Source organism: Anser anser (genome assembly GCF_964211835.1).
Source record: "Anser anser genome assembly, chromosome: W".
NCBI classification, from domain to species: domain Eukaryota; kingdom Metazoa; phylum Chordata; class Aves; order Anseriformes; family Anatidae; genus Anser; species Anser anser.
Window position 1 is genome coordinate 5,197,977 of NC_139731.1, and position 15,961 is coordinate 5,213,937.

A 15,961-nucleotide genomic window follows, 5' to 3' on the forward strand; every position below is an offset into this window, starting at 1 on the left:
GGCAGTGTAATTCTCTAAAAGTGCAGAGGCTGAATGCCAGGTTAAACTCAAGGCCAGTGCTTGACAGCACAGCGAATTAAAAAAAATGAACACAGATAATAGCACATCCTTGGATCAGATATAAAGGAGAACATGACACAGATTACATGACACGTGATCAAACAGGCAAATATTAACAGGACACTGAACATGGTGACTAGCAAGTAAGTGTGTTAGTTGTAAGAGTTTTAATCAATTCTATTGTTATTTCAACCCTTCGTGCCCTGTTGGGCGCCAAAAAAGACTGGTGGTTTTACCTTGCTAGGCAGCTGAACTCCACTACAACTGCTCTCTCACTCCCCCTCCTTAGAAGAGGAGGGGAAGAAGAAAAGGAAAGAAACAACTCATGGGTTGAGATAAAGATAATTTAATTAAAGAAAAAATAATTATTAAGGAAAAATTATTATTAATTGAACAATTTAACTAAAGAGAAAAAAGGGAAAGGGGAAAAGGGAAAAAAAAAACAACAAGCAAAGGCTGTGTGGAAGTGCAGAGGAAAGAAATTACTCTCTACTTCCCACAAATGAGCGATGCTTGACCACGTCCTTGAAGCAGGGCCTCAACGCACATAGCCGGTGTTCGGGAGGACAGACGTTTTCACAAGAGCCCACCCCTCTCCCCTTCTTCCTTTTTCCACCTTTTATTGCTGAGTGTGACATCATATGGTATGGAATATCCCTTTGGTTGGTTTAGGTCAGCTGCCCTGGTGATGTTCCTTTCTCACTTTTTGCCCACCCCCTATGAGAGTTAGAGAGAGTCCTGATGCTGTGCCAGCACTGCTCAGCAGCAGACACAACACTGGTGTGATACCACTGCTGTTCTAGCTCCAAGTGGAGAGCACAGCACTGTATGGGCTGCTGCAGGGAAAGTTAACATCCCAGCCAGACCCAGTACACAGGATCACCTAGAGCGCGCGGCACAGTGTTGCATCCAGGTGGGTTTTGAATATCTCCAGAGAAGGAGACTCCACAACCTCTCTGGGAAACATGTTCCAGTTGTCTGTCACCCTCACAGTAAAATATGTTTTCTCATATTCAGATGGAACTTCCTGTGTTTCAATTTGTGCCCCTTGTCTTTTGCCCTGTTCCTGGGCACCGCTGAAAAGAGTCTGTCTCCATCGTCTTGACACCCTCTCCTCAGATATTTATATATAAATATCTATATATATCTATATATATAAACATAAATATAAATATCTATAAAATATAAATATTATATATATATATATATATAATATATATATATATATATGCCAGTCTTCTCTTCTCCAGGCTAAACAGGCCCAGCACTCTCAGCCTCTCCTCATATGATAGATGCTCCAGTCCCTTAATCATCTTCGTAGCCCTCTGCTGGACTCACTCCAGCAGTTCTAAGTCCCTTTTGTACTGGGGAGCCCAGAACAGGACACAGTACTCCAGGCGAGGCCTCACCAGGGCTGAGTAGAGGAGGAGGATCACCTCCCTCGAACTGCCGGCAACACTCTTCCTAATGCACCCCAGAATACTGTTAGCCTTCTTGGCCACAAGGGCACATTGCTGGCTCATGGTTAACCTGCTGTCTACCAGGACTCCCAGGTCCTTCTCTCTGCAAAGCTGCTTTCCAGCAGGTCAGCCCCCAGCCTGTACTGGCGCATGGGGTTATTCTTCACTAGGTGCAGGACCTTGCACTTGCCCTTGTTGATCTTCATGAAGATCCTCACCGCCCAACTTTCCAGCCTGTCCAGATCCCTCTGAATGGCAGCACAGCCCTCTGGGGTATCAGCCACTCCTCCCAGTTCTGTGTCATCAGCAAACTTGCTGAGGGTGCACTCTAGTCCATCATCCAGGTCACTGATGAATAAGTTGAACAACACTGGACCCAGTACTGACCCCTGGGGGCCACCGCTAGCTAAAGGCCTCCAAGTAGACTAAGCACAACCCTCTGAGCTCTGCCATCCAGTCAGTTCTCAGTCCACCTCATTGTCCACTCATCTATCCCACAGTTCCTGAGGTTGCCTATGAGGATGTTATGGGAGACAGTGTCAAAAGCCTTGCTGAAGTCAAGGTAGACCATGTCCACTGCTCTCCCCTCATCTACCCGGCCAGTCATCTCATCATAGAAGGATATCAGATTGGTTAATCATGATTTCCCCATGGTGAATTGATGCTGACTATTCCTGATCACCTTCTTATCCGCCACATGCTTGGAGATGACCTCCAGGATTAGCTGTTCCATCACCTTTCCATGGATGGAGGTGAGGCTGACTGGCCTGTAGTTGCCTGGGTCCTCCTTCTTGCCCTTTTTGAAGACTGGAGTGACACTGGCTTTCTTCCAGTTCTCAGGCACCTCTCCTGTTCTCTACAACCTTTCAAAGATGATGGAGGGTAGCCTAGCAGTAACATCGGCCAGCTCCATCAGCACTTGTGGTTGCATCCCATTGGGGATGCACCATGGATTTGTGGGTGTGAAGTTTGTCTAAGATATCTCTAACCCGATCCTCCTTGATCAAGGGAAAGTAAATTATTATTATTATCTAACTACTGTGTCTATCCTTCATCCTTCTCCAAAACACCCAGCAGCAGCCCTGCTGGAGGCAAGACACTGCAGGACACACTGCCCCTCCAAACACGCACAACAGTGCCCGCTGTGTCTTTCATGGAGGACTTAAGGGATCTGGTCTTAAACAGGGCAAGCAATCCTTCATACACAACACCTTTCAACTCATTCCTCATCCATAAAGAGGTGATTCTTCATTCTGTGGCACAAATATGCTTTTTTCTAGGACACATGCCAGTACAGGTGTTACACCAGTTCCTTGTATTTTCCTGCTGCTGGTCCAGTCCAAGGCAGATGTCATAATAAATATCAAGTTACAGACTGGGATTTTGGCATGCATTAAAGGAAGGACTGATCTGAGGGATCCTAAAAGTCAGTTATATTAACACAGTCTGAGAAACAGATTGGCCTGAAAAAAAAAAGGCATTGATCTATTTCTTGCTCCAAACCCTACTGTCCAGAAAAAGGAAAGTGTTTACAACTGCTTTTCTTCTTAGTTGGAGTGCATCAGTGTGACGACTGCTCTGTAGCAACCACGTGTCTCAATGCAGGCTTACTTTTGCAGAGAGATGCTCAGTAAAAGCAAAGAATCTGTTCTTCACATACCCAGCACTATATTGGACTGATGCAAGTATATACAAGGAAAAATATCAATCATTTCAAAGAAGCTGAAAAATGGATTTTACTTTTTAGCATCTGTAGGAAATACCACAGTATGTACCAGCCATAACAAGATTAATATTGAAATGCCTTTAGAAATGATGCAACAGAAAAGCCAAGAATAAATGTTAGCAAATACCTCTTCTTTTTTCTTCAATGTAGATTCGAATTCCTGTATTGTCTGGTTTAATTCTGTTTTATGTGTGTGGACTACATTGGCTTGACTGCTTACACATTCTAGCTCAGTTACCTGTTGAAATTAGAAGCAACACATACAGAATTAATTGCAACAATTTCAAGGCACTGTTACTTTTTTGCATAAATAGCTGCATTTGAAATATACCCTTAGTTCTGTGTGACTTATGTTGATTAAAACGTTGAAGGTGTTCTTATGAAGTCAGTACAAAATCCCTTAACATATTGTTTTGCATAAAATTGTTGCCATGATGTCTAATGGTTACTGTAATATCTTGGAAACAATACATTTAAAATGTTGCAGGCTGAAAAGAACACTAATTAAAAATTATACTTAATAAGCTGAATTACCATTTCAGAAACAGTAATGTCTAGATGATTAAACACAGATATAACCTCTCCATCTGACACTGTTTAATGCTTCACCATCTTAATCAACTAAGCCACAATGCTCACCTACTTCCTTTTAGCAAGTCAATTAACATTTCACAGCCTCAGTTTCTGACTCGGCATCAACTCTACTGCCAACTTCTTACTGCTAGTTTCAAATCTTACCTCTCAAAGCCAACAGATAATAGCACAATTTGTATTCATTTGTACAGTTCCTCTTTATTAGAAGGCAGCAAACACTCTCCACGTGCACTTGGATAAGATAAGATACATGGCAATGGTATGCCTTTTTATTTTTATTATTTTTTTAATTGAAGAGATGTTAATATACTGTCATTCACAAACAAATGGTCATGTAAAAAAGCTTATACACCAAAGAAATAGAATCCATGCATCTACACAGAGTCTACAACATGAGTCTACGCAGAAAAGTCTTTGTTCATGTACTTCTCAAATTACAGATCAAAATATTTGAGAACTCTTACACTGTATGTCTATGTGGACATCTGCACTAAAATATTTTTGATTAATAACAAACTGTTAAAATATTTAAAAATACTTTAATTTCTTTTTCCGCAGAAGATATGTGCCTATCATTCTTAGTATATAGTCTTCAACAGAGATGCATCATCTACCTAGAGAAATTAACAACTCTGGCCCCCAAACTCCTCAAGCATATTTCTGCGCTACCCAATTCTCCAGTGAAAACTGTTAGGTCTCCATTTCACTTCCTTAGAGAAATAGCCCCCGAGGGAATGTATTCTCCAGGACAATTTTCTTTCTTAGATAAAAGAACATCACAAGGAATCAAGGTTGGTGCCCTCTACCATCAACGTAGTCTAGCCAGTGAAGCCACTGTGATGCCAGTAATTTCAGACTCTGAACTATTTGTAAGCTCAAAAGGTAGATTACTGAGTGCAGGGAGAAGTCAAGCAAATGCCAAGATGAAATACAAGAAAATTGAAACAAAATTCCAATCAGCTTTTCCTTTCTGAGTCACAGGGCATGAACTACCCCTGTTTAACAGCCATGACTAGTTGTCCTAGTTTCAGTTAGGACAGAGTTAATTTTCCTCCTAGTAGCTGGTAGGGTGCTATGTTTTGGATTAGGATGAGAAGAGCGCTGATGACATGCTGATGTTTTAATTCTTGCAGAGCAGTGTTTACACCAGGCCAAGGACTTTTCAGCTTCTCGCTCTGTCCTGCCAGCGAGCAGGCTAGGGGTGCAGCAGGAGCTGGGAGGGGACAGACCCAGGACAGCTGACCCAAACTGGCCAAAGGGGTATTCCATACCATCTGACGTCATGCTAAACAATATATAGGGGTGGCTGGCCGGGGTGGGGGGGCCGGCTGCTCGGGGATAGGCTGGGCATCGGTCAGCGGGTGGTAAGCAATTGCATTGTGCATCACTTGTTTCGTACACATTATTATTAGTAATACTATTATTATTATTATTGTTATTATTATATTCCTGTCTTAATAAACTGTCTTTATCTCAACTCACAGGCTTCACTTTCCCGTTTCTCTCCCCCATCCCAGAGAGGGAGGGGGGAGGGTGAGCGAACAGCTGTGTGGTGTTTAGCTGCCGTCTGGGTTAAACCACAACACTAGTCTAGTTTGTTCTACTGGAAATCTGTCATTAGACATTTTTGTATATCAGGCTTACAAATGGAAAGACACTGAAATTACAGCAATTCTTGGGAGGGATAAGAGGAATTAGGGAAAAGGAGAATGTCAACACCAAGAACTATTCTGTTTGATGGAATTGCCTAGAAAGGAATATCTGTGCTTGTGGCAGAAAAGAAGTAATTGCAGTTTGTTCAGTTTTATATATCATTGAGCATTATGATTGCAATCTTAGATCATTTTCTCAATTTGCTAAAATTACACAGAAATATATCTATTTATATATTTTTTTTGTGACTACTACCAATTGTAACTGTTACAGTATTCACCACTGTAATTACACAAACAAGCAGAATTGTGACATAACCACTTGGATAAACCTGTCTAAACAGTGTCTGAATTAACATCTATATACAGCAGGAATCATAAAGTCAAAGAATAATTTTGGCTGGAAGGAAACTCTGGTGGTCATCTGGTCCAGGTCCCCTGCTCAAAATAGAGTCCATTTTGAAGCCACATTTGATTGCTTAGGGTCTTGCCCAGTCAAGAATCCTTCACCTTCCAGCAAAGCTGCCACACGTGTATGCATGTTCGTGTATTTCTGCCCTGGGCACAACACAAATTCTGCCACTGTTGAGCTCTAGTTCAATCCTAAATTTTGCTGGAACTGTCAACGTCATCCACCTTCACCCTTTCCAAAGTTTAACCTGTTAAACATTTCCAGGTTTTTCTGCTGAACTATCTTGAGTTAGAGGCAGAAGCCTCTGTGAATCCAGGGTCAAACCCTCTCCTACCTGTTGTAAAAGAGTGGAACATTATATGGTAACCTCCAAAAAGGGAAATCTTTCTTTAAGATTAGTAATAGAGATTAATAATGGCAATGACAGGGTTGAATGTTTATGGGTAAGAATCAAGGGGAAGGCCAATGAGGCAGATGTCCTGGTGGGCATCTGTTAAATACCACCTAACAAGGCCAAAGAGGCAGACAAAATATTCTACAAACAGCTGGGAGAAGTCTCGCAATCACTAGCCCTTGTTCTCATGGAGGACTACAACTTACCAGATGTCTGCTGGAAATACAACACAGCAGAGAGGAAACAGTCTAGGAGGTTTCGAGAGCGTGTGGAAGACAACTTCCTGACAGCTGGTGAATGAGCCAACTAGGGACCGTGCCCTGCTGGACCTTTTGCTCGTAAATAGAGAAGGACTTGTAGGTGATGTGAAGGTTGGAGGCAATCTCGGGTTGTGGTGGTTTTACTCGGGTGGGCAGCAGACCTCCACCTCAGCTGCTTTCTCACTCCCCCTCCTCAAAGGGAAAGGGGGAGAAAATATGATGCAAAGGGCTCAGGGGTTGAGATAAGGACGAGGAGATCGCTCGACAATTATCATGACGGGCAAAACAGACTCAGAGTAGAGACATAGTAAGATTTCTTGCCTAATACAAACAAGCTAGAGAAGCGAGAAACAAAGGAAAGAAACCAAAAACGCCTTCCCCCCATCCACCCTCTTCTACCTCGTCCCCCCAAGCGGTGCAGGGGGACAGGGGAATAGGGGTTGCAGTCAGTCTATAGCACTTCGTCTCTGCCACTCCTTCTCGGTCACTCTCTTCCCCTGCTCCAACGTGGGGTCCCTCCCACCGGATGCAGTCCTTGCTGAACTGATCCGGCGTGGGCTTCCCACAGGCAGCAGCTCTTCAAGAACTGCTCCAGATATGGGTCCGTACCACGGGGTCCATCCCTCAGGAGCAAACTGCTCCAACCTGGGTCCCCCACGGGCAGAAGCTCCTGCCAGGTCACCTGCTCCTGCATGGTCTCCTCTCCACGGGCTACAGGTCCGGCCCGGAATCTGCTCCGGCAGGGGTCCTCCACAGGCCACAGTCTCCGTCAGTGCAGGTCCACCTGCTCCACCGTGGTCTCCTCCACGGGCTGCAGGGTGGAACCCTGCTCCACCGTGGTACTCCATGGGCTGCAGGGGGACAGCCTGGTTCACCATGGTCCTCACCACAGGCCGCAGGGGACTTCTGCTCTGGCGCCTGGAGCACCTCTCCCCCTCCTTCTTCACTGAAGGGCAAAGGAGTCCAGGAAGTCTGGACACTCGTCAAGAAAGAAATCCTAAAGGCACAGGAGCAGGCTGTCTCCACATGCCGAAAGATGAGCTGACACCAGAGAAGACTGGCTGTGGCTAGAGCTCAGGAAGAAAAAGAGGGTTTATGACCTGTGGAAGAAGGGGCGGGCCACTCAGGAGGACTACAAAGATGTAATGAGGCTGTGCAAGGACAAAATTAGAAGGGCCAAAGCCCGACTGGAGCTCAATCTGGCTATTGCTGTTAAAGACAAGAAAAAAATGCTTTTTTATAAATAAATAAATAAGAAAAGGAGGAATGATGAGAATCTCCATCCTTTATGGGATATGGGGAGAAACAGTGACAAGAGATGAGGAAAAGGCTGAAGTGCTTAATGCCGCCTTTGCCTCAGTCTTTAGCAGCAAGACCAGTTGTTCTCCACGTACTCAGACCCCTGAGATGGTAGATAGGGATGGGGAGCAGAATGAAGCCATCGTAACCCACAAGGAAATGGTTAGCGACCTGCTACACCACTTAGATATATGCAAGTCTATGGGGGTCAGATGGGATCCACCTGAGGGTACTGAGGGAGTTGGGGGAAGTGCTCAGCAAGCCCCTTTCCATCATTTATCAGCAGTCCTGGCTATCAGGGGAGGTCCCTGTAAACTGTGATACACACAAAAATTTATTTCAGAAAAATTTTATAACAATTATAGAATAAAAAATGTTGGGTTTAAAATAATTTAAAACACCTTAAAAAGCAAACAATGAATATCGCATGAGCCAAAAGACCCATTTTATCACAGTGAATGAGAATAATGGAAAATAGAAGGGTACAATATAATGTAAAATCAAAGGATGTTTATAAATTAAACATGACAAAGTTCAACCTGTGAAAAAAACTGCCATAAGAAGTCAACTAATAAATAGTATTAGCAGAAAAAATATTACTTTATTTATTAAAAAAGGAACCTATTTATGTAAACAAGGCCTTTTATAACACTATTTATATAAAGAGGGAACTAAAGATAGAAATAATAAGCTAAAGTTTACTAAACAATATGTATTACTTCCCCCCACCACCACACTTGACAAAGAAATCTGATGTGGCTTGCAGATAGATGACTCCGGCACCAAAATCTGTGTATATACCTGAAGTACATAAGGAGTGAATACTGCAATTACATTATATACAGACCACATAATATATTATTAAATTGAACTAAACTTAGCAGCTAGTGTTGGAAGTACAGTTCTTCATTTTAGAAGCTGGCCTATTTTGTACAATTTTTGATCGTATAAGTGAGTGTGCTCTTCTAATGCATACATATTCACATTCTTCTTTTCCAGTGGGCAAGATGCTGTGACAGCCAATTTTTGCATGGAAAACAACAGCTACATGGCAAATGAACATGAAAACTTTGTTCCTCCTTGAAATCAGCTTGTCCACAAGTATTTCTAAAAATCCAATCTATTCACCTTTCCTCAACAAATTTTGTTCTGGATAGATTTTTTTTTTCTTCTGAAATGGCAACAGATGAGAGTTGCAGCACAGCAAATTCCAATTAGATATTAGAATCATAGAATCATTAAGGTTGGAAAAGACCTTCAAGATCATCTGGTCCAACCATCACCCTACTACCAATGTCACCTACTAAACCATGTCTCTAAGCACCACATCCAACCTTTCCTTAAACACCCCCAGGGACGGTGACTCCACCACCTCCCTGGGCAACCCCTTCCAATGCCTTTCTGCACCTCGAGTACTGTGTTCAGTTTTGGGCCCCTGAAAGACATCAAGGCCCTGGAACATGTACAGAGAAGGGCTACAAAGCTGGTGAAGGGTCTGGTACACAAGTCTTATGAGGAGCTGCTGAGGGAACTGGGGTTGTTTAGTCTGGAGAAGAGGAGGCTGAGGGGAGACCTTATTTGCTCTCTACAACTACCTGAAAGGTAGTTGTGGGGAGCTGGGGGTCGGCCTCTTCTCGCAGATAACTAGTGATAGGACAAGAAGGAATGGCCTCAAATTGCACCAAGGGAGGTTTAGGTTGGAAATTAGGAGAAATTTCTCAGAAAGAGTAGTCAGGCATTGGAAGGGTTTGCTCAGGGAGGTGGTGGAGTCACCGTCCCTGGGGGTGTTTAAGGAGAAGTTGGATGTGGTGCTTAGAGACATGGTTTAGTGGCTGATATTGGTGGTAGGGGGATGTTTGGCCCAGATGATCTTGGAGGTCTTTTCCAGCCTTAATGATTCTATGATTCTAAATTCTGTCCGAATGTACAGGGATGGGATCAGGAAAGCCAAGGCAGTGACAGAACTAAACTTGGTGAGGGATGCAAAAAATAACAAGAAGGTGTTCTACAGGGTAAGAAATAAAGTTGTGCTTTAGCAGTGTAAAATTCCACTAACCTTAAATATTCAAAACTGATTGTGCAGGCATGACAGTGGCATAGCAGTAGGGAAAATGTTAAGCAGATAAGGGGAAGGTCCCGCTGTCCCAAAATAAGGAGGATAGCTAAAAAAAACAAGACGAGCAGTGCAAAATCAGTCAAAACAAAAAGTCATGGGTCCTCTAGTCACGAGAGAAGAAGGAAAAAAGGAAACAGAAATTAACAGTTGGTCAAATAAAAATGTACATATATGGTATGGTAATGAGAGTCAAGTAGTTTATGAACCTGTAGTACTCAGCCAATGAGGAAAGAGGGGAGGAATCAAGTGTCGGGTAATAGGAAATATAAGGTTATAATATACGTTTGCTTTGCGCTCCTGCTTGCAGGATGCCCGCCATTGCAATCGCAAATAAAAACGCTACTTCACTGAGATCCTCGCCTGAGCCTGTGTTGTTGATTACAGATTGTTTCTCACAACAGGTACACTGGCCACAAAAGAAAGGCTAAGGAGAGTGTATTGCATCTGACAAATGAAGATGGAGAACTGGTAACAACAGATTTGGGGCCGGATGGGATCCACCCGAGGGTACTGAGAGAACTGGCGGAGGAGCTGGCCAAGCCGATTTCCATCATTTATCGGCAGTCCTGGCTATCAGGGGAGGTCCCAGTCGACTGGCGGCTAGCAAACATGACGCCCATCTACAAGAAGGGTCAGAGGGTAGACCCGGGGAACTATAGGCCTGTTAGCTTGACCTCAGTGCCAGGGAAGCTCATGGAGCAGATTATCTTGAGTGTCATCACGCGGCACTTGCAGGGCAACCAGGCGATCAGGCCCAGTCAGCATGGGTTTATGAAAGGTAGGTCCTGCTTGACGAACCTGATCTCCTTCTATGACCAAGTGACGCGCTTGGTGGATGAGGGGAAGGCTGTGGATGTGGTCTGCCTTGATTTCAGTAAGGCTTTTGACACCGTTTCCCACAACATTCTCCTCAAGAAACTGGCTGCTCGTGGCTTGGACTGGAGTACGCTTTGTTGGGTTAAAAACTGGCTGGATGGCCGGGCCCAAAGAGTTGTGGTGAATGGAGCCAAATCCAGTTGGAGGCCGGTAACTAGTGGAGTCCCCCAGGGCTCATTGCTGGGGCCGGTCCTCTTTAATATCTTTATCGATGACCTGGATGAGGGGATCGAGTGCACCCTCAGTAAGTTTGCAGATGACACCAAGTTAGGTGCGTGTGTCGATCTGCTCGAGGGAAGGAAGGCTCTGCAGGAGGATCTGGATAGGCTGGACCGATGGGCTGAGGTCAACTGCATGAAGTTCAACAAGGCCAAGTGCCGGGTCCTGCACCTGGGGCGTAACAACCCCAAGCAGCGCTACAGGCTGGGAGATGAGTGGCTGGAAAGCTGCCTGGCAGAGAAGGACCTGGGAATACTGGTTGATAGGCAGCTGAATATGAGCCAGCAGTGTGCTCAGGTGGCTAAGAAGGCCAACAGCATCCTGGCCTGCATAAGAAGCAGTGTGGCCAGCAGGTCTAGGGAGGTGATTGTCCCCCTCTACTTGGCTCTGGTGAGGCCGCACCTCGAGTACTGTGTTCAGTTTTGGGCCCCTCGCTACAGGAAGGACATGGAGGTACTTGAGAGAGTCCAGAGAAGGGCGACGAAGCTGGTGAGGGGTCTGGAGAACAAGTCTTACGAGGAGCAGCTGAGGGAGCTGGGGTTGTTTAGCCTGGAGAAGAGGAGGCTCAGGGGAGACCTCATCGCTCTCTATAGGTACCTTAAAGGAGGCTGTAGCAAGGTAGGGGTTGGTCTATTCTCCCACGTGCCTGGTGACAGGACGAGGGGGAATGGGCTAAAGTTGCGCCAGGGGAGGTTTAGGTTGGATGTTAGGAAGAACTTCTTTACTGAAAGGGTTGTTAGGCATTAGAATGGACTGCCCAGGGAGGTGGTTGAGTCGCCATCCCTGGAGGTCTTTAAAAGACGTTTAGATGTAGCCCTTAGTGATATGGTTTAGTGGAGGACTTGTTAGTGTTAGGACAGAGGTTGGACTAGGTGATCTTGGAGGTCTCTTCCAACCTAGATGATTCTGTGATTCTGAGATGTGGAGAAGGCAGAAGTACTTAGCAACTTCTTTGCCTCAGTCTTCACTAGTGGTCAGACTTCCCACATCACTCGAGTGCCTGAATCTCTAGGTGGGGCTGGGGGAACAGAGTCCCTCCCACTGTAAGAGCAAGTTTTGGACCTCCTGATGCAACTTAACAACTACAAGTCTATGGGCCCTGATGACATGCACTGCAGGGTTCCGAGGGAATTGGCTGATGTAGTCACCAAGACACTCTCCAACATATTTGAAAAATCCTGGCAGTCAGGCAAAATCCCTGGTGACTGGAAAAATTGAAACATCACTCCCATTTTTAAAAAGGAAGACACAGGGATCCACAGAACAGTTAGCCTCACCTTTGTGCCTGGGAATATCACGGAACGGATACTCCTGGAGGCAACATTAAAGCACATGCAGGACAAGGTGGTGATTCGGGACAACCAGCATGGCTTCACCAAGGGCAAATTCTGCCTGACCAATCTTGTGGCCTTCTATGATGGAGTGACTGCACCAGTTGACAAGGGAAGACTGACCAATGTCATCTACCTGGACTTCTGTAAGGCTTTTGATATGGTCCCACATGACATCCCGATCTCCAAATTGGAGAGATGTGGATTTGACGGGTAGATCATTCAGTGGATAAGGAGTTGACTTGAAGGTTGCACTCAGAGAGTGGTGGTCAAGGTCTCTATGCCCAGGTGGAGGCCGGTGATGAGTGGTGTACCTCGGGGGTCTGTCCTGGGACAGGTACTGTCTAATATCTTCATCAGTGACATGGACAGTGGGATAGAGTGCACCCTCAGCAAATTTGCAGATGACACCAAGCTGAGTGGTGCAGTTGATACAAGAGAAGGAAGGGATGCCAGCCAAAGGGACCTGGACAAGCTTGAGAAGTGGGTCCACATGATCCGCATGAGGTTCAACAAGCCCAAGTGCAAGGTGCTGCACCTGGGCTAGGGCAATCCCAGGCATGAGTACAGACTGGAAGAAGAACTCACTGCGAGCAGCCCTGCAGAGAAGGACCTGGGGGTTCTGGTGGATGAAAGGCTCGACATGAGCCAGCAGTGCGTGCTTGCAGCCCAGAAGGCCAGCTGCATCCTGGGCTGCATCAAAAGAGGAGTGGCCAGCAGGTCAAGGGAGGTGATTGTCCCCCTCTACTCTGCCCTTGTGAGGCTCCACTTGGAGTACTGCATCCAGGTCTGGAGCCCCCAGCACAAGAAGGATGTTGATCTGTTAGAACAGGTCCAGAGGAGGACCACAAAGATGATTGAAGGGCTGGAGCACCTCTCCTATGAAGAAAGGCTGAGAGAGCTGGGGCTGTTCAGCCTAAAGAAGAGAAGGTTCTGAGGTGACTTTATTGTGACCTTTCAGTACTTAAAGGGGTCTTATATAAAGAATGGAGAAGGACTCTTTACTAGGGTAGATAATGATAGGACAATGGGGAATGGTCTTAAACTAACAGAGGATATATTTAGATTAGACATTAGGAAATTCTTCACTGTAAGTGTAGTGAGGCACTGGAACAGGTTGCTCAGAGAAGTTATGGATGCTCCATCCCTGGAGGTGTTCAAGACCAGGTTGCATGGGGCCTTGGCCAACCTGATCTAATGTGTGGCAACCCAAGCCATTCTATGATTCAATGATTCAATGATTCTATGACTCTATGATTCTATGATCCTTTTCCTCTGCACAACTTTCCAGCCACTCTGTCCCAAGCTTATAGCGTTACATGGGGTTGTTCTGACCAAAGTGCAGGACCCAGCACAGAAGAAAACTGTGGGAGACCACGTCAAAGGCTTTGATGAAGTTTAGGTAGACTACGTCAACAGCCTTTCCCTCATCCACCAGGCGGGTCACCCGGTCATAGAAGGAGATGAGGCTGGTCAGGCAGGACTTGCCTTTCATGAACCCATGCTGGCTGGGCCTGATCCCCTGGTTGTCCCGCATATGCTGCGTGATTGCATTCAAGATGACCTGTTCCATCACCTTTTCTGGCTGACAGACCTGTAGTTCCCCGGATCCTCCTTACGACCCTTCTTATAGATGCGCGTCACATCAGCAAGTCTCCAGTCATCCGGGACCTCTCTGGTTGACCATGACCGCTGATAGATGGTGGAAAGCAGCTCAGCAATCACATCCACCAACTCCCTCAGTACCCTCGGGTGGATCCCATCTGGCCCCATGGACTTGTGACAGTCCAGGTGGAGCAGCAGGTCTCTAACTGTTTCCACTTGAATCGTGGGGGATTTCTTCTGCTCCCCGTCCCAGACTTCCAGGTCAGGAGGCTGAGTACCCCAAGGATAACTGGTCTGACTAGTAAAGACAGATGTACAGAAGGCATTGAGAACCTCAGCCTTTTCCTTATCCTCAGTAGTCATGTTCCCCCTTGCGCCCAGTAAAGGATGGAGATTCACCATGGCTCTCCTCTTGCCATTAATATATTTATAAAAGCATTTTTCATTATCCTTAACCATAGCGGCCAGGTTGATGTCGTGCTGGGCTTTGGCCTTCCTGACTTTTTCTCTGCATATGCTGTCAACTTCCTTGTATCCCCTCTGAGTTGCATGTCCCCTCTTCCACTGGACATAAACTCTATTTTCCTCCCAGAGACTCAGCAAAAGTTCCCTGTTCAGCCATGCTATGAACATGGCATGGAAGCATGGAAGGAGGATGGCTGAAAAAACTTTTGTGTGGATTAGGATTCTCACTGTGAGGATGGCTTGCTTCCTTACTGCAATTTACATTGACAGTAAGCATTGTAATTATTATGTTTTGTATATTATTTGCTTGTATCAAATCTATGCTAACCTGGGTGTTGATTTGTCAAGTGCTCATGGTGTCTGGATGGACTGAAATAGAGGTGCATCCAGGTGGAGAGGAAAAAAAAATCAAACAAAAGGGATACCCCCAGGATCGACTTTATACGAACATGATTTGGATCTGGAATTGAGTGACTATAGTCATGGGTTGGATAATGTGGAGGAGAGTCAGACTTGTTAGTGTCAGTGATAAGCACCAGTCTTGGGCAAAGGGGAATTGAGCAGCTTGTTCTTGTTTATCTCATACAAACTTTGTGGATGGAGGTCTGCAAACTTGGTGAGAGGATGCTCAAGGAGCCAGTCCTGTGTTGGCAGGATGGCCCTGTTTTGGCAGCAGAACAGAATCTTGAGGGCCACGGTGCCCAAGTGAAACCTTTTGCTCCATTATGTATAAAATGATTGTTAAAGTTCACAGCCCTGAATATGATAATGACCCTAAAGAAGTACATGGTAAACATTTATGACTGTAGTATTCAACACTTCACCCAAATCACGCGAAACATCACCCCAGGGAGGGGATAGATAAGGTTAGGACATAAAAGACTGTTAGGAGTCAGTGTTAAAAAAAAAAAAAAAGTTAAAAGAAGTTATTGTTAGGAAAAAAAAGTTAGAGTTAGGAAAAAAGAAGAGCTGGGGGCAAAAAAGAAGAAGAAATAAACGTGGAAGAGGCAGTTGACTGACTGTTCCTTCTCCTCCACCGAGAGGGATGTCTTCTTGGTAAGCTCTGCACCTTCAGCTGTTGGTGAGGAATACCCAGGATAGCCTTTTGCTAGCACTATTATCATATATTAGTGCTACTGCAGTAAATATACTTATCAACAGTAATTCCGAATCTGTTGCCTTACTAAATACATTCAACTTTGTGAAACTGTCTCAGTGAAAGTCCTTGGCAGCGCTCTGAAACAGACAAACATTGGACTACAAATATTGTCAACTTTCTGAGACTGTCTCAGTGAATGCTCTTAGCAAGGCTATTGAAACAGGTAAATGTTGGACTACAACTATTTTCCAATGAAGCATTGTACTTTTGATGAGGTATCCTATAGTAATTCTGCCTTGGTTTGGGCTAGGATAGAGTTAATTTTCCTCCTGGTAGCTGGTAGGGTGCTGTCTTTGGGATTTAGGATGAGAATAATGCTGATAATACATTGAT

General features: G+C 45.1%; 1 protein-coding gene across 6 annotated transcripts in view; it reads right to left on the reverse strand.

The window, feature by feature from the left end:
- The window catches only part of LOC310888667 (homer protein homolog 1-like), a gene marked incomplete at its 5' end in the record, with an annotated part of 224,822 nt that overhangs the window by 20,371 nt on the left and 188,490 nt on the right, over nucleotides 1-15,961 (reverse strand). For 4 of the 6 annotated variants that reach the window (XM_083815595.1, XM_083815594.1, XM_083815597.1 and 1 more), the window contains one exon: nucleotides 3,374-3,484. In XM_083815595.1, the coding sequence (XP_083671721.1) occupies nucleotides 3,374-3,484 (111 nt within the window). Of the gene's footprint in view, nucleotides 1-3,373; nucleotides 3,485-9,689; nucleotides 10,020-15,961 lie in introns of those variants that run through there. The other 2 variants (XR_014576048.1, XM_083815599.1) reach the window with 2 other exon arrangements.